Below are 19,348 nucleotides of genomic sequence, written 5' to 3'. Positions count from 1 at the left end.
GTTATCGGCCAAATGCTAGAAAATGGGTTTAGAATAGTTAAGTGGTTTTTTTGGGCTGGTGCGGACTCGATGGGCCGAAGGGATTTTTTTCCAATATTGTAGACCTCTCTGACTCTAACAGATGCTGGCAGATCTGCTGGATTTCTCCTGCGCTCTATGCTCTTAAACGTGACTGAATTTTGTGAACATTCTGCAATAAACTCAGGAAGGATAGTGGAGGCTCCACTCTTACTTAGAATGCTGTCCATTCCCTTAGCTTTGCAAAACCAATGAAGCAGTTTCCACAGTCAGTCTGGGAAGCTGTCAGCAAACTCTGACATGGTTCAACCCCTGGTGAGGTGTGGGTGGGGTAACGTGTGTCCGTGGCCCTCTGTGTGCCTGATTGGGAACGTGTGCGAGTGGCGGGGGGGGGGGGGGGGGGGGCAGTTTATCTCATACAGAAATGGCACTGACTTACACAGCAGCTCGTCCTCCAGCTGAGCACATGCCTCTTCAGCGACCTGCATCTCCCTCTAATGCACGTCCACTGGCTGAAACACAAGAGAACAGCATGACAGGACTACTTAGCACACCAGCCATTAGCTCATGGTGTAAGGACAGAGCAGTGGATTGGTGTTGAGAATGTAACGAGTAGGCAGACAGTTTGATATGCAAGCACATGGAATTCAGTGTGGCAGCACACTGAAGTATGGGGCTAGTGTGAATGCATTCAGGGTGGGTGGTACCAGGAGAGAGACTGCAAGAATATTTTTAATTAGTTGGGAATTTATAATTGGTCCCTCACTGCTTCAAGTAGCAGGCTAAGCAGGTTATGGGAAGACTAACCTGTTTTATTATAAAGATACTGTCCAGCTCTTACAGAATCAAAGAAATATTACGGCATCCATCGCAGCCCTGTAAGTATACTTTCCTCTAAAGCCCACTGAATATTTTTGAAATTATTTACCACCTCCCCTTTATTCTCTCTTAGGCTGTGAGCTCCAGGCCGTTCCCACTTGCTGTGCAAAAATGCTCTTCCTAATAAGATGCATGAACAGAACTGAATCATTCAGCTCGCTGAGTTTGCTCTGCCATTCAATGACACCATGGCTGGTCTGACAATCCTCAACTCCACTCTCCTGCCTTTTCCCCATAACTCTTTCCTTCCTTACTGATTAAAAATCGGTTTATCTCAGCTTTGAATACCAGCCTCAACAACTCTATGTGGTAAAAAAGTTCCACAGTCTCACAACCCTCTGAAAGGGGAAATTCCTCCTCATCCACATCTTAAATATGTGGTCCCTTATTCTGAAATTAAGCCGTCTGGTTCTAGACTCTCCCACAAGGGGAAAACAATCTTCTCACATCTACCCATTCAAGTCTGCTAAGAATCTTGTATGTTTCAATAAGTCTCCTCTCATTCTTTTATCATTCAGTGAGTACAGGCCCAATCTATTCAACCTCTCCTTGTAAGACAATCCGACCATAACTGATATTAGCATAGTGAACCTTCTCTGAGCTGCCTCCAATGCCAGTATATCCCTCCTTAGATATGGATGAGTTGGACCGAAGGGTCTGTTTCTGTGCTGCACAACTCTATGACTCTGTAAGAGCCCAAAACCGTTCACAGCTGGTTCTTCCCCAGTGCATCTCTCTTGTCCACTTCAAATGTGTGTAAATGCAAACAGGTTTTGTTTGTATATCTTGTCTAAACGTAATTAATCTTGTACACCTGTATCAAACCTCCCAACCTTCTTTGCTTGAAGAAGAATTTATTTTTCTTTTTTAAATTCATCCATGAGATATGGATGTCCCTGGCTTCTCCAACCTAACCTTGTAGCTAAAGTATCCTATCCTGGCAAATCTCCTCTGCATACTCTCAAGAACACCTGCAACTTTAAATCTTGGTAAGTAACCATTATTTTGAGCCTGAAAGGTAATTCCTCTCATCAATCTGAAGCAAGATGGTGCACTGTACAAGATCAACCTTCTTGTGGATCAGAAAAAAAACTTATTCTAATAATGAAGCAGGATTTCAGAACAACAATAAGAAGCTGCTGCATATATTTATATAGATGGGACTGTTTTCTGCAGGCAAAGGATACACGTTCAGGCATTACTCCTTTTTCAAATGAAACTAAAGCACTGGTCAGAATAGGACATTGGGTACATTGTTCATGACAATGCCTTGACCGATTTTTGACTTGTCAAAACAGTAACCATCCTTTCTCACAAAATGTAAACTGTTACTCTCTTTGAGATTTGGCATTGCCACATTTGGCCTGATGAGGATAAGACAAAGGGCATCGACAATGTGTCTTTTCTTTTCAGCAATTGACAAGTTCTGTACTATCAAGCAATGATTTATTATGACAATTTTCTGTGTTGATTGGGAAGTCTTACCCACTGGTGTCAATCTGTCTATAAACAGCCTCCCCACTGCTTGAACAAAACAGCAGAGCAAACACAACTCACAATGAGTTTCAGTCACTTGCTTTGTCAAAGTGCAGAAATTTCTTCTTCAGCCCTTTACTCTAAAACAGTCCTTTCTCCATCTCGGTCCACAAGAAAAAGTACAGAGAAATAAGAAGATACAGTTTTACAGAAGGTACACAAATCATTGCAGAAGTGACTTTAAGCTGCTGTATGAGCATTAAGAGACTGCAATCACACCTGAAGGTAAGTCATTCTGCCATATTCAAGATAGACAATCATCTCCACTCGCACCCACTCATTCTTCCCTTAGTGTCTGACAATCTGCATTTTTAAAACCTAAGCTTGACATTACCTGATGCTCCTGCCAGATATGCAAGAAATCTAATACAATATCATTGCTTATTGCAAGAGGAACTGAAGATAAAAATAGACAAGGTATGCTTCTGTTCTATGCCTCAGAGACCACAGTGCTGTGTAAAGTATTGATCAGCTTATGTAAGGAAGGGTGTAAGTATGTTGGAAGTGTTGAGATAAGGTCTGCCAAATTAATGCCTGAAATGGGCTGAGGTAAGATGGGATAGGCTACGGTTACACCAGCTGGAGTTTAGAAGAGTTACGAAACAATTTGATTATAATATTCAAGATCCTGAAGGATCTAAGCAGGATGGATGTACAAAAGAATGTTTGCTCTTGTGGGAGAATTGTGAACTAGTGGTCACTGTTTCAAAATAAGAAGTCATCCATTTAAGACAGATGCAGATTTGCTCGCTAAACTGGAAGGTTCACTTCCAGATGTTTCATCACCATGCTTGGTTAACATCTTCAGTGGGCCTCCAGGCGACTGAAGATGTTACCTAGTATGGTGACGAAACATCTGGAAATGAACCTTCCAGCTCAGCGAGCAAACCTACATGCAGAACCTCAACCTGAGCTACAAATCTTCTCAAGATTTAACACAGAGTTAAAAACAAAATTTAATCCACAAAGGGTTATGAATCTTTGGAACTCTCTGTCTCTAAAGGTGATGGAAACCTTTATTTGAAGATGAAACAGGCTCAAAGAACTGAATAGCTTTTTCCTGTAATGATGCTGCCACAAGAGATAGAGGCAGTTCATGTTGCAGACCATCAAGGTCACTAATGGGAATATCTCACCATGTATCAATGTTATTTTTCCTGACACAGGCCGTGAGTTTAGGCAGCTTTCCCTCAGACCAAAGTGGAGGAGAGGTCACGGAACATTTTTAAGGTAGGGCTAGATCATTTCTTGATCAGCAAGGGGTTCAAAGAGTATCCAAGTTAGGTGGGAAAGTCGGTCTGAGGCTGGAATTAAATCAGGTCTGATTTTATTCAATGGAGGAGCAGGCTACAGGGGCCACATAACCCAGAGCTACTCCCAATTTGTACGCTGATATGTTCAAAGTGTTAAGCAGTGGGTGAGTCACCTGGCATATGACTGTACTATAATAACTGCAGTGTTAACTTTTAACTCATTCTTTCTTTCTACCTTGGTCTTAAGATACTGTACCTAAGTACTTGTACCTAAGATGGCAACTTGAGCGGCAACTTTTCACTTTTCACTGTACTCCTATACTTGAGTACACATGATAATAAAATCAAAATCAGTGCTTAGACCACCGCCTGAAACTACAAGGCCCTTCTGAGGAAGGGTCACCAGATCCAAAACGTTAACTCAGATTTCTCTTCACAGATGCTGCCAGACCTACTGAGCTTTTCCAGCAACTTATGTTTTTGTGAAAATCTGGTATTCCCAGACTTCAAAATGTTAATTGTCCTCTCCCATCCACAGCCTTAGGGAAACAAGTTTCAGCTCTTTTCTGTGCTTCCCAGTTTTACTCCATAATTGTCTTTCATCCAAAGTTGTGCTGACAGTCTCTTAACTTGTGATGACTCCCACTGCCCTCTCAGCCTGACCAACGCTGGCTCCAGGTCAAAGAATGCCTTCATTTTAAAAATTGTCCTTTGTTCTCAAATGCCACAATCACCTCATCCCTCCTTAGCTTCAGAATTTCCTTCACTAATCAGTCCCTACGTAACAGAGTTGTCTGATGGTGAGATAGTGAGTAAATTGGGGCGACATTCTCTGGTGTTTAGAAGAATGAGAGTGATCTTATTTAAAAACACAACATTCTGAAGGGACTTAATAGGGTAAACATTGAGAGATTGTTCCCACAAGTTGAGGAATCTAAAACAAGGGGGTGTACTCTCAGGATCAGGGGTCTATCATGTAGGATTAACGTACAGAGGAATGTCTTCACTTTCACTAGGATGGGGGATTTCAAGACTAGGGAGCACATTTTTAAGGTAAGAGGAGAGACATGAGGTAATTTTTTTTTACATGGAGAGTAATTCCTGTGTGGAATAAACTTCCTGAGAAAGTGGCGGATGTTGGGTACAATTATGTTAAAAGACATTTTGATTGATACATTGAATAGGACAGGTTTGGAGGGATATCAACCAGGAGCAGGCAGATGGGACTTGTTTAGTTTGGGATCATGTTTGGCATAGACTGCTTGGACCGAAGGGTCTGTTTCCACGTTGTATTGACTCCACAACTATGACTCAAAGCATTGAGAATATATAGAATTCTCTATCACAGAGGCTTGTGGACATTCCATCACTGAATAATTTTCAGGCTGGAATAGACAGGTTTTGATGTCTCCAGGAAATTGTATTTCTAGAGTATCAAAGAATGACAAGAATGGAATTCTCTACCACAGAGGGCTATGGAAGGTCAGTTTTTCTGTATGTCTAAGCTAGAGATTGGTAGATTTCTGATTACCAACAGTGTGCAGAGTTATGGAGACAGAATGAGTAAAAAGCATTGACATGTTCCATCAACCAGGAAGGTATTGAGTGTCAGGGCAGACTCGACGGACAGAATGGCCTACTCAGATTCCTATGTTTATATACAATGTCACAATAATCGGCCATTCCTTCTACTTGGCCAAGGTGGTCGTGGATCTACTTCTTAAACGTCTGCAGTCCATGTGATGATGGTGCTCTCAGTGGTGTTATGGAATTACAAGGTACTGATCCAATGATAGCTAAGGAACACACACAGAAACAAGGGGCAGAAGAGTGCATCTAGCTTGTCCCTCATCAAGGAAACCAAACCCGTGACCTCAAACATCTAGAAAGACAAGAGCAGCAGATGTGTGAGAACACCACCTCCTGCATGCTCCCTCCTAAACTAAGACCATCTTAACATATATCATTTGTTCCTTCACTATCGCTGGGTCAAAATCCTGAATTAAGAATTAAAATTAGGTTTATTGTTACATGTACTCAAGCACAGTGATAAAGGAGTACAGCGAAAAGTGCACAATGTCACCATTTCCACTGCCACCTAACGTACCTAGCTACAAAATTTTAGGTCTAAATTAGAAAATTGAAAAAATAACGTTAAACATTCAGTGGGAGAGGTTGAATAGGCTGGGGCTGTTTTCCTGGAGCATTGGAGGCTGAGGGGTGACATTACAGAGATTTATAAAATCATGAGGGGCATGGTTAGGATAAATAGAGAAAATCTTTTCCCTGGAGTCGGGAAGCCCAGAACTAGAGGGCATAGGTTTAGGGTTAGAGGGGAAAGATTTAAGAGGTAACTAAGGGACAACCATTTCATGCAGAAGGTGGTGCATGTATGGAATGAGCTGCCAGATAAGTGGTGGAGGCTGGCACAATTGCAACATTTAAAAGGCATCTGGATGGGTACATGAATAGTAAGGGTTTAGAGGGATATAGGTGGTCCAAGTACTGGCAAATGAGACTAGATTAGGTTGGGATATCTGGTCAGCATGGATGAGTTAGACCAAAGGGTCTGTTTCTCTGCTATGCATCTCTATGACTCTTTACAATCTTTCTAAAGCCACGAGTCCGCGCTGGGCCTCACCTCGAGGCCGGGAGTCCACGCTGGACTACCTCAGGCTAACAGTGGGCACCTGCACCCTGTGCACTACCGTGGTTTAAGAAGGCAGCTCACAATCACCTCCTCAGGGGCAATCAGGGATAGGAAATAAATCTGGCCCAGATAATGACATCCAAATCTCACAAAAGACTTTTTAAAAAATGTCTCCCTGCCGGGAATGTACGTGATTGGGAGATGGTGGTTCTCTTAATTCACTTGCATTTTTCAATGTAAGATGCCAGGACTGGAAGGCACAAACGAGTGACTTTGGTAAATTGTTGCTATGCACTCAAACGTTTACAGGCAACAGACATGATGTGCTTGTTGTGAAGGGAATGTTGAGTATAGAGTCTGTAGGGGCCTGCTCTGGCCCGGTTTCAAAATGGCATGGCATTGAGTTGCTGCAAACTCCTAGCCCCCAGCTATTTACTGGCATGGGGAGGTGAAAGAACACAATATAAAATAGTACATGCAGAACAGGATTTGGCACGAAGGCTCAATTCAGAATGCAGTCTGACAGAAGTCCATAGCATGACATAACACAGAATTAGGCTATTCAAAACATACACATGCTCGTCCCACAGCCTTGCAAATGTCACCCTTCAACAATTATTAAATGGCCTTTCGAAAGTTTCTACAGAATCTGCTTCTGACATCCTTTCACTAACAGAACATCCAAAGTCATAACTCACTCTGTAAAGTAAAACTCCTCCCCATCTTGGCAATGGCTATCTTGCTGAGTTCAGTAAATCTACAACGTCTGATTACCAACCCTTCACTTCATGGATTCTTCATAAAGGTTGCATGTCACGATACCACAGAACAGAATTTGACACACTCCTACGCTGCCCATTGACTGCAGCTGCACAGGAGACAAACCGACACAGGATCCACATCCACTTCCTGGTGAAGGGCTTATGCCTGAAACGTCGATTCTCCTGCTCCTCGGGTGCTGCCTGACCCCTTGTGCTTTTCCAGCGCCACCCTCTCAACACAGGATCCACATGTCAGAAGCATTTAAACGGGGCTCTTCTGAAACTTAGAAGTCACCACATTAACAGCAGCAGTCTTAGTCATAGAAAGAATGGGTCCAAATTCTCCTGACCACTCGTCTAGAATAGCTGCTATATCTGCTTCCTGCAAGGGGCCTACATCCCACACTAGATTGACTATGTGCCACCATTCAATGTTGCCAGGTTGCCTCAGAGATTCTGTATGCTGAGAAATTCTTCCGTGCAGAAGGATTCTTCTATCTACCATCCACATTATACTTTGGTGTGTATAGATTTCTCTTCTTTCCAATCAACATGTAACTTCAAAGACACACTGTACCATGGCATATGACAGCTAACCCCTTCTCTCCATTATCAACATAAATGAAGACGCATTATCTATGTTGCCTTATGCTTAACACATCCCTAGCTCTACATTACCTACATCTCTACCTCCATTATCCGGCCATCCATGCACCATGCTGCAGATTTTTTAACATAATGCTGCATAAACTCTACATTACATGATACTGACACTTGACTCCGTGGCATGTGTCAGATGTAAACCAGTAGCTTGCTCATCTCCCAATGCCCTTCCAAATCTGGAAGGGTTCACTGGAGCTGGACCCTCAGCCTCTGTAAGTGATGTAATATAAAATATAATTTTGAGGGTTTGGATTTTAACCAGCACCCATATTAAAACCCCTCAAGATATCTGAGGTTGGTCAGTTATAGAGTCATAGAAATGTACAGCATGGAAACAGACCCTTTGGTCCATCCCGTCCGTGCCGACCAGATATCCCAACGCAATCCAGTCCCACCTGCCACCACCCAGCCCATATCCCTCCAAACCCTTCCTATTCATATACCCATCCAAATGCCTCTTAAATGTTGCAAGTGTACCAGCCTCCATCACTTCCTCTGGCAGCTCATTCCATACCTGTACCACTCTCTGTGTGAAAAAGTTGCCCCATAGGTCTCTTTTATATCTTTCCCCTCTCATCCTAAACCTATGCCCTCTAGTTCTGGACTCCCCAACCCCAGGAAAAAAAAAATGCCTATCTACCCTATCCATGCCCCTCATAATTTTGCAAACCTCTATAAGGTTACCCCTCAGCCTCCAATATTCCAGGGAAAACAGCCCCAGCCTGTTCAGCCTCTCCCTATAGCTCAAATCCACCAACCCTGGCAACATCCTTGTAAATCTTTTCTGAACCCTTTCAACTTTCACATCAGGAGACCAGATCTGTACGCAATATTCCAACAGTGGCCTCACCAATGTCCTGTACAGCCGCAACATGACCTCCCGACTCCTGTACTCAATACTCTGACGAATAAAAGAAAGCATACGAAACATCTTCTTCACTATCCTACCTACCTGCGACTCCACTTTCAAGGAGCTATGAATCTGAACTCCAAGGTCTCTTTGTTCAGCAACACTCCCTTACCATTAGGTGTATAAGTCCTGCTAAGATTTGCTTTCCCAAAATGCAGCACCTCACATTCATCTGATTTAAACTCCATCCGCCATTTCTCAGCCCATTGGCCCATCTGGTCAAGATCCTGTTGTAATCTGAGGTAACCCTCTTCGCTGTCCACTACACCTCCAATTTTGGTGTCATCTGCAAACTTACTAACTGTACCTCTTATGCTCGCATCCAAATCATTTATGTAAATGATAAAAAGTAGAGGACCCAGCACCGATCCTTGTGGCACTCCACTGGTCACAGGCCTCCAGTCTGAAAAACAACACTCCACTACCACCCTCTGTCTTCTACCTTTGAGCCAGTTCTGTATCCAAATGGCTAGTTCTCCCTGTATTCCATGAGATCTAACCTTGCTAATCAGTCTCCCACGGGGAACCTTGTCAAACGCCTTACTGAAGTCCATATAGATCACATCTACCACTCTGCCCTCATTAATCCTTTTTGTTACTTCTTCAAAAAACTCAAGTTTGTGAGACATGATTTCCCACGCAAAGCCATGTTGACTATCACTAATCAGTCCTTGCCTTTCCAAATACATGTACACCCTGTCCCTCAGGATTCCCTCCAACAACTTGCCCACCACCGACGTCAGGCTCACAGGTCTCTAGTTCCCTGGCTTGTCGTTTCCACCCTTCTTAAACAGTGGCACCATGTTTGCCAAACTTCAGTCTTCCGGCACCTCACCTGTGACTATCGATGATACAAATATCTCAGCAAGAGGCCTAGCAATCACTTCTCTAGCATCCCACAGAGTTCTCGGGTACACCTGATCAGATCCTGTGGATTTATCCACCTTTACCCGTTTCAAGACATTCAGCACTTCCTCCTCTGTAATCTGGACATTTTGTAAGATATCACCATCTATTTCCCTACAGTCTGTATCTTCCATATCCTTTTCCACAGCAAATACTGATGCAAAATACTCATTTAGTATCTCCCCCATTTTCTGTGGCTCCACACAAAGGCTGCCTTTTTCTTTGAGGGGCCCTATTCTCTCCCTAATTACCCTTTTGTCCTTAATGTATTTGTAAAAACCCTTTGGATTCTGCATAATTCTATTTGCCAAAGCTATCTCATGTCCCCTTTTTGCCCTCCTGATTTCCCTTTTGACTATACTGGACTTCATCTGCCTTCCCTGGTAGGCACCTTGCATTGAAATAAATGCAGCTTAATTTATTAGTCCTACCTTGTCCCGGCTTGCCCTGACTGGTTGACTTACTTCTGTTCTCAACTGTACCAGTCTCAAACTGACCTCTTTCCTATCTCCTTGGGTCCTACCTTATTCCCCACCCCCCCACCTTACTAGTTTAAATCCTCCTGAGCAGCTCTAGCAAATTTCCCTGCCAGTATATTAGTCCCCTTTCCAATTTAGGTGCAATCCCTCCTTCTTGTACAGGTCACTTCTACCCCAAAAGAAATTCCAATGATCCAAAAAGTGAATTCTTCTCCCGTACACCAGCTCCTCAGCCATGCATTCATCTGCTCTATCCTCCTATTCCTGCCCTCACTAGCTCGTAGCACTGGGAGTAATCCAGATATTACTACACTCGAGGACCTCCTTTTTAAATTTATGCCTAACTCTCTGTAATCTCCCTTCAGAATCTCAACCTCTTCCTTTCCTTTGTCATTGGTTCCAATGTGAACAATGACCTCTTGCACATTCTGCATTCTGCACCACCTCTGAGACATCCTTGATCCTGGCACCAGGGAATCAACACACCATTCTGCTCTTTCACAGCTGGCCACAGAAACATCTGTCTGTACCTCGGACTACAGAATCCCCTAACACAATTGATCTCTTGGAAGCCGACGTACCCCTCGTTGCATTAGAGCCAGTCTCAATACTAGAAACTTGGCTGTTCATGCTACGCTCCCCTGAGAATCCATCACCCCTACATTTTCCAAAACAGCATATCTGTTTGAAATGGGTCATCCACAAAAGACTCCTGCGCTAACTGCCTACCTCTCTGACCTTCCTGGAGTTAACCCATCTATGTGACTGTATCTGAGACTTTCCCCCCTTCCTATAACTGCCATCCATCACATACTGTTGCTGTTGCAAATTCCTCATTGCTTCTAACTGTCTCTCTAACCGATCCACTCGATCTGATAATATTCACATCCAACAGCATTTATGGCAGATATAATCCGCAGTAACCCTTAAATTCTCTTTAAACTCCCACATCTGACAAGTACATATCACTGTACTAAAGGCCATTTTTGCTCCTTCACAATCTACAGACCCAGAAAATAAAACCATCTTATTCTTCTACAAAACACTGCCCCAGGTAAAATTAATAGTTATGGTTTATATTTTAAGTTTAATCAAGAGACATATCTCCGAAAACAGAATCAAGAAAGAACCCACTCTAATCACTACTGTAGCCTTTCTGTTGGACACACTTAAAACAATGACTAACTTATGTGATTCTGTGCTGTGAACTTTGCCCAAACAGGTTCCTCCAAGATCAGTTGTGAATTTCACTGTTTGTTAATTTTCCCAGACGCACTCCAATATCCAGCGATACATGAATTCAAAACAGCAAAAGCAGTAACTGTGCAGGTGTTCTCTCTCTCTCTCTCCTGCAATGACCTCACCATGGGCTTCCTTTGTCTGTTCTATTCCCTTTTAAAACTGTTGTTGCTTTGACTTTTTTTTTTCCAAAGTTCCAAAACAATTCAACAGCATATGAAACAGTAATTGTTGCTCCTGGAATTCGAGGAAATCACCTCCAGCACCTAAGATATCTCAAAAAAGGAGCAGCTGTTACAGGCAGGAATTTTTCCTGTCCTCCATCTTGGATTACCTAGAAGTTCTTGCGGAATGGTGACCTAATCCAGTATGATTTGGATGTGAACATAGGAGGTATGGTTAGTTAATTTGCAGATGACACCAAAATTGGAGGTATAGTCGACAGCAAAGAAGATTACCTCAGAGTACAATGGGATCTTGATCAGATGGGCCAATAGCTAAGGAGTGGCAGATGGAGTTTAACTTAGATGGGAGGTGCTGCATTTTGTTAAGGCAAATCAGTGCAGGATTTAAATACTTAATGGTAAGGTCCTGGAGAATGTTGCTGAACAAAGGGACCTTGGAGTGTAGGTTCATAGTTCCTTGAAAGTGGAGTCACAGTTAGATAGGATAGCGAAGAAGGTATGTGGCATGTTCACCTTTATTGATCAGTGCACTGAGCATAAGAGTTGGGAGGTCATGTTGTGGCTGCACAGGACATTGGTTAGGTCACTTTTGGAATACTGCATGCAATTCTGGTCTCCCTGCTATAAGAAAGATGTTGTGAAACTTGAAAGGGTTCAGAAAATATTTACAAGGATGTTGCCAAGGGAGAGGCTGAATAGGTTGGGGCTATTTTCCCTGGAGCGTCAGAGGCTGAGGGGCAACCTTACAGAGGTTTATAAAATCATAAGTGGCATGGATAGGGTAAATAGACAAGGTCTTTTCCCAGGGGTGGATTGGGTCCAAAACTAGAGGCATAGATTTAAGGTGAGAGGGGAAAGATATAAAAGGGACCTAAGGGGTAATGTTTTCATGCAGAGGATGTTGTGTGTATGGCATGAGCTGCCAGAGGAAGTGGTAGAGGCTGGTCCAATTATAACATTTAAAAGGCACCTAGATGGGTACATGAATAGAAAGGGTTTAGAGCGATATGGGCTGGCTGCTGGCAAATGGGACTAGATTGGGTTAGGATATCTGGTCGGCATGGACGGGTTGGATCGAAGGATCTGTTTCTGTTCCGTACATCTCTATGACTCTAAATATCACGGAGAACGGACTCCTTTGTAATGTTAATGGAAAGTTGTTTATACTAAAGTGGTTCACAAAATGTGTAGTAAACATTATTAGAAGTTGAGAAAGTCTAAGCTCTCAATTCCTTGACTATTGATGTAAAAAGACTACACAGTTCACAGGACAGAAGCTGGGGAGAATCAATTAAGCATACTTAATAATTGCTCTGGACGTATAATTTCTTTGGATTTGAATTGCTGGAACATGATAGGCAATAGGTTAAACCTTCATTTTGCAGGGTGAGTTACGACTTCTCTAACTGTATTCTATATCTAAATAATTTGATTTGATTTGTTTGATCTTTTACTTTCATCTTTTGTGTAATAAGCTTCTGTTGTGTTGAAGAAACTCTGCAACCTCATACGAATGACCACCGTGTTAAAGGAAATTTTAAAATGATCTTTCAGGCCAGACTTCATTCTGGTTTCCGCATTGTCTGGTAATACCGTCTGCTGGGGTCGATGGCCCTCCTCAGTTTACCTGCTGCCACGTGGACTTCCAACATCTGTGCACTCAGCAGCTTTTGAAGCCATAAGTCAGTGTGTTGGCACGGCAACCAGTGTGCACGGAACCGCCAAGTGGCTTAACATCTCAGAGGGAACATTGGTTGGGATCATAACTTTTGTTAATTTCTTGATGATATGTCCTCTAGATCAACAATACTTTATATATGACGCAACGCTCAGTTCCCTTGAAAGGCGTTGCGCCTAGCATGTGCCTCTGACATACATGTCATCAACTTATAGTCAACTGGTCAGAATGAACTTAAATATTGTTGAATAAATGCTGTCAAAGCTTCTGCCTTGCACACATGAGGACAGATGCAAGAATGCCAAAATTTTAAAAGGAGACAGGCAGGAGGCTAGAAGAACACAGCAAGCCAAAACGCATCAGTAGGTGGAAAAGACGATGTTTTGGGTGTAACCCTTCTTTAGGACTGGGGGCAGGTACAGGGGAAGCTTCAGAAAAATGAGGTGGTGGGGGCAGAGTGGTGAAGTGGGGATAGGTGAAGACAGGCAGAAGGTATGACCTGGTTGGTCAATGGGAGGTAGGTGAGGTGTTGTTCCTCCAATTTGCAGTTTTGTTCATTGTGGCAATGGAGGAGGCCAAGGATGGTCATGTAGGAAAGGGAATGGAAAGGTGAACTAAAATGGGCAGTGACTGGGAGGTCCGGTTGGCTCCTGCTGGCCCAACTGAGATGTTCAGTGAACCGTTCCCTGAGTTTACGTTTGGTCTCCCCGATGTAGAGAAGACCACATCGGAAGCACCTGATGCAGTAACTAGGTTCGAACCTAGGAAAATTTTAAAGGAAGCAACAATTTATATTGCATGACATAGAAAGTTCATTTAAGTTGAATCTGAAAGGTCAAGGTGTTGGGATGGACGGGGAGAAAATGGGAGAAAAGAGAGGGGGGAGGGAAAAGGAAAGAGAGGCTCGGGTGAAGGGACGGGAGAGAGGGGATGGGGAAAGGTCAGATCTCAAACAATGACGAGACAGTACAGGAAGAAGATAGACAGCCTTGACGTACATAAGTAAGGTATGATTTGTCTGGATGGCACACAAAGCAATACTTTTTATTGTACTTTGGTACATTTGACAATAGTAATCAGATTAGATTCCCTACAGTATAGAAACAGGCCCTTCAGCCCAACCAGTCCACACCAACCCTCTGAAGAGTAACCCACCAAGATCCATTGCCCTACCTTATCCTATATTTACTCCTGACAAATGCACCTAACTCGACAGATAATTTAGCAAGGCCAATTCACTGATCTGCACATTTTTGGATTGTGGGAAGAAACCAGAGTACCCAGAGGAAACCCACACAGACACGGAGAGAATGTGCAAACTCCCCACTGAGTGGCAGTCACTCGAGGCTGGAATCGAACCTGGGTTCCTGGTGCTGTGTGGCAGTAGTGCTAACCACCGAGCCACCATGCCACCCTCAAAGTAATGGAAGCAGAGGGCGACCAAGAGGGAGAAACATCAAGTCAAAAGAGAGAGGGGGGGGAGAGAGAGGGGGGGGAGAGAGGGGGGAAGGGGGGGGGGAAGGGGGGGAAAGAGGGGGGAAGGACAGCAGGAGGGCACAGAATGGGGGGGAAGGGAGTAGGAATGGGGGTAGGGGGGAGATGGTGACTGGGGAGGGAGGGAGAAGGGAGAAGGGAGTTGGAGGGGAGAACAAGATGGATGGTTCAAATCTCACCTGAACCCTTTAAATTGCTGCTATCGTTTGCCAATCGCCGGGCAATTAATCGGATCTTGAATAAACCGATGTTGCTGGATTATGGCCCCAGAAATAGAGCAGTCTCATAATTAAATATTTTAATTCAAAATAAATGTACATATTTTATTTTGATTTCACAGCTCAGTCTCTCAGAACTAGAGGAAAGTGTAACCTGTCCCTCCCTATTTTATAGTTTTCTCACGCCCCCCTCCCCCACAAGTATCGATTATTCTCAAACCGAGCCGTTTCTAGGACATACAAAAGGCGAAAAGTCCCGGTCCGACAACGAATTTTATATTTATGTTGGTCTTTAAACACTCCAACCCGATCCGGTTATCGACAAATAATCGAAACAAATCGATTAGTTCTCCCGTCGCCGGAGGGGGAGGGGCTGCGCCGATTCTCGAGGGTAAATAAAATTCGGTCCGATTCCTGACCTCAATTACTGCCCCATATCGAGCGGATATCGATTAGTCGGGTAATTACCGATTAATCGCTCCCTTATCATTCCCCGCCGTGACCAGGTCGTAATAATCGCTAATAATCGGTAGGAAAACCGATTCTAATCGGATTGGTATCGGCGACTATATTACCTGATATATCGTTAAGGAGTGGCAGATGGAGAATCGCTGGTCTCTCGGTTTAAAGTGTTCCCGATTGAAACCATTTTTTTAATTTTTTCTCTCTCTCGCTAATCGGGTTTTTTTTCCCCCCACAAGTCGATACCCGCCCCGCCCTCTTTGGTTTCGCCGCCCCCATTGGCCGCCTCGTATCGATTGATGCGGCTACCCGCCAATCGAATTCGGTCTCGCCCACCTTGCGCTGATTGACATCGCCAGGGCCAACCGCGGCGCAAGCTCTCCCCAGCCGCCACCGCCGATTGGCCAGAGCCGCCGCCAATCGGAGGGGGCGGGACCACCGGAACGCGAGACGGGAATCGATTGGAGACACCGGAAATCAGTGAATTCATCCAAGTCTTCCCAACCCACCCAACCTCATCAGCAACAGGAGGTCAAGAATGGATCCTCCCTCCACCTTCCAATGAAAGGTTCCATCCTTTCACCTCCATTGCATTGCAGGATGCAACTGCATGGCTCCCCACTCTTACACAGCCCTCCTCCACATCCAATTCCCTGCTCCAGAATCAGGACGGTGATAGAACATTCCCCATTTGCCTGGACAAGTGCATCTCCAACAGCACTCAAGACGTTGGACACCGTCCGGAGAAAGCAGGCCTGCTTAATTGGCACCATGTCCATAAATATTCATTCCCTCCTAAATCCTCACCCAACGGCAGCTGTGTATTCCATCAACAAGATGCACTTCAGAAATTTGCCACGGTCCCTTGGGCAGCACCTTCCAAATCCACTGCCACTGCCGTCTAGAAGGTCAAGGGCAACAGATACGTGGGAACACCGCACCTGGAAGTTCACCTGTAGGTTCCCCTCCAAACCACTCCATCCTGACTCAAACATAATGCCATTCCTTCACTGTTGCTGGGTTAAAATCCTGGAACACCTTCCTAATGGCACTAAGGGTATATTTATAGTCGATGGACTGCACTGATTCAGGAATACAGCTCACCACTAGCTTCTCAAGAGCAACTAGGAATGAGCAATAAATGCTGGTCCAAGCAGTGATGAACACAGCCAATGAATGAATTTTAAAAAGTGAAAGCTGTGCCTTCCTCTGATTTAGGCCTCTTGCTCTCCTCTTTAACAATTAGAGCTCCAAAATGATGCAGCCCTCCAGCAGTGGCCTGGAACTGAACATCAATTTCTGCAGGATGCTACTGTGCACAAATCCTGTAGAAATGTCACAGAGACAATCAAAAAGAATTATGCTGTCATTTTATCTGAACCTTTATCATCACATAATATTAAACAATACTGAAAATAGGCTGCTTGGATGACAATCAAGCATCATCCAATTATGTGATGAATCTCATTGCTGCCTAGTTCATGTTAGAAGGCAGTGTGACACAAGGACAGATGTAACACAGCTGCAAATGCCAGAGATTTGAAACAAATTTCTGGCAAAACTCCACAGATGCTGGCAGCACCTGTGGGAGGAAAGCGAGTTCTGATAAAAAAAAAGTTACCTGAACTCAAAATATAAACTCTGCTTTCATCCTACAGATGTCAGACCTGCTGAGTTTCACCAGCAATATTTGCTTTTGACAAGGATGAATGTGTGGTTGGCTAATGGCTGGATCTTGGGGCAAGTCATGTGGTGAAACTTCCAGCAATAGATTTAATCACAGTTGGCACCCATATCCCTGCCTCAGCACTGGAATTTCCTTCCTAAACCCATTAGATACATTGAGTCAACCTGTTCAGATCTGTTTTGACACCTCTGGAATAGTTGATGTTTGAACCTGGATATTCTAGGTAGGATGTTACAACTGCACTACTGGAGCCCTTTAAAACCCTACATGCTGTATCTCTCATCAACTTTGAGACATTAAAATCTACCCCTTTGACAAAACTTTTAGACATCTGTCCTCATAACCCCCATGCCAAATTTTATCTGACCCTACGACTATGAAGTGTGTCAAGTTTGTTTTTAATTGAAAGACTGGCATTTATAAAGTGCTTTTCACAATCTCCTGAATTATGAAAGGGCTGTACTGCCAATGAAGTGTTGGTAGTACCCATGATAGCTTTGTGTTCAGGGTAGTTTTGCCCAGAGACAGATTGGTTTTTCAATTAGAGGCTGCTTGGCACTCTATTGACCTCTCCACTTATATCTGTTTTTGTAAGAAATGGTAGGCATGATGTGGAAGTGCCAGTGTTGGACTGGGGTGGATAAAGTTTAAAAAAATTACACAACACCAGGTGCTGCCTGACGAAGGAGCAATGCTCCAAAAGCTGGTAGTGCAAAATAAACCTGTTGGACTATAACCTGGCGTTGTGTGATTTAATGGATCAATTAAATTTTAGAAGGACTACAGAAAAGTAAATGCTGTCACAAAGAGATTCCTACTCAATTCCTTGATTAGAAGTTTGTATCGACATGGTTGGAAGTGCTAAATTTCTTAGTGGTGCAGCTATTGTGCTGAAGTTAGACACACATTTCCTATAAAACCCACATATTCCTAAAAGTGCCATGATTTCCCATTTAGTTTTAGGAATGGGAATTCTATCAGAGCCTTCTTTTTTGCTTTCTTAGAAACATTTGCCCTTGTTCTATGATGTGTCTTAGGTAAATTATACCTGCTTTTGCAAATTCACTCTTTGCTAGATTTATCACTCAGCTAGCTAACTGCAATTGTTTACACATGTTCTCTAATTGTTTTACAAATCTTCCCTTGTGTTTCTGTAAATTACAATATTGTCTAAATAAGTATACAGTTAGGCACTTCAGCTACAACCTGATTCATAAGTCTTTGGAGTGTAGCTAGGGCATTTTAAAACTTGAATGGCATGAGTTGACATTGATATTTGGTGTGACAAAGTCAGCTCTCCTTAGTCCTTGATGTTAATAGCACTTGCTAGTTACCCTTCAATAGATCAATTTTAGAAAGAAATTTAGCACTTCCAACCATGTCGATACAAACTTCTAATCAAGGAATTGAGTAGGAATCTCTTTGTGACAGCATTTATTTTTCTGTAGTCCCTCTAAAGTTTAATTGATCCATCCAGCTAGGAACTAACACTCCAGTGAAGCCCAGCTGCTTTGGATAGGTTCAGTTAAATGGTACTCCAACAGGTATTGAACCTCTATTTCCACCTGAGCTTGTTTCTCTGGATTCCACCATTAAGGGTGTTGTTTTATTGGTAGGGTCACCTAAATCCATGTTATTTCTTGCAAACATTGTAAATCCAGATGTGCCTTTGCAGATTACCTGATACTTCCTAAGCAGATCTTATTAGCTTTTCCTATTGCCCTTCCTCTAAGTTGAAAACGCAGTTTATAACTGTCCTAGTATTTGTATATTGATAAATCGTGAGAGGTTCACCAAGTGGAATTACATCTCCTTCTACCTCTACTTGATATCTCTGTAACTACCCTTACCACCTGACACACTTGCTCCTCTTGTCATCTTCCCTGTGATGGTATTGTTATGACATGTTTATGTGCCATAATGAGTTCTTCCTTCTACAATCAGGGGTTTCAATTTCCAACCACCTTGTATGCACCACTGAATTTTGTTACCTTGTTTAGACAATCCTGAAACGTCAAATCTTCTGCTCCTCAGATGCTGCCTGATCTGCTGTGCTCTTCCAGCACCACACTCTCGACTCTGACCTCCAGTATCTGCAGTCCTCACTTTCACGAAAGACAATAATGCCAACACCTCATCTCCTGCATGTATTTTCCTAATTGTATCATGTTTGTTTGCCCATTCTCTTGTTTCTGCTTGGAAAGTTTTTTGAAGCCTTTGTGTTAATTTACATTCTCCAGTGATTCTCTCTCTAAAAGCATGAATACATAGTCCAACATTGAGGATTCATCTTTCTGATTTAAGAATATTTCCTTAATCAGTTTGAGTGG

The 19,348-nt window shown here is 43.3% G+C and overlaps 1 protein-coding gene across 2 annotated transcripts in view; it reads right to left on the bottom strand.

Moving 5' to 3' along the window:
* Window positions 1-15,551, bottom strand: part of LOC140489326 (E3 SUMO-protein ligase ZBED1-like) — a 28,147-nt gene extending 12,596 nt beyond the window's left edge. The window contains exons 1-2 of one of the 2 annotated variants that reach the window (XM_072588753.1): window positions 15,445-15,551; window positions 458-530 (exon numbers count right to left, since the gene is read on the bottom strand). In XM_072588753.1, the coding sequence (XP_072444854.1) occupies window positions 458-506 (49 nt within the window). In that variant the 5' untranslated portion in view covers window positions 507-530; window positions 15,445-15,551. The remainder of the gene's footprint in view (window positions 1-457; window positions 531-15,444) is intronic. The other variant, XM_072588754.1, reaches the window with a different exon arrangement.
* Between the last annotated feature and the right edge of the window lie 3,797 nt (window positions 15,552-19,348).

This window comes from Chiloscyllium punctatum, chromosome 18 (genome assembly GCF_047496795.1).
Source record: "Chiloscyllium punctatum isolate Juve2018m chromosome 18, sChiPun1.3, whole genome shotgun sequence".
Classification (NCBI taxonomy): domain Eukaryota; kingdom Metazoa; phylum Chordata; class Chondrichthyes; order Orectolobiformes; family Hemiscylliidae; genus Chiloscyllium; species Chiloscyllium punctatum.
Note: the sequence above shows the minus strand (reverse complement) of the source record. Positions and strands in the feature narration are given on the sequence as shown.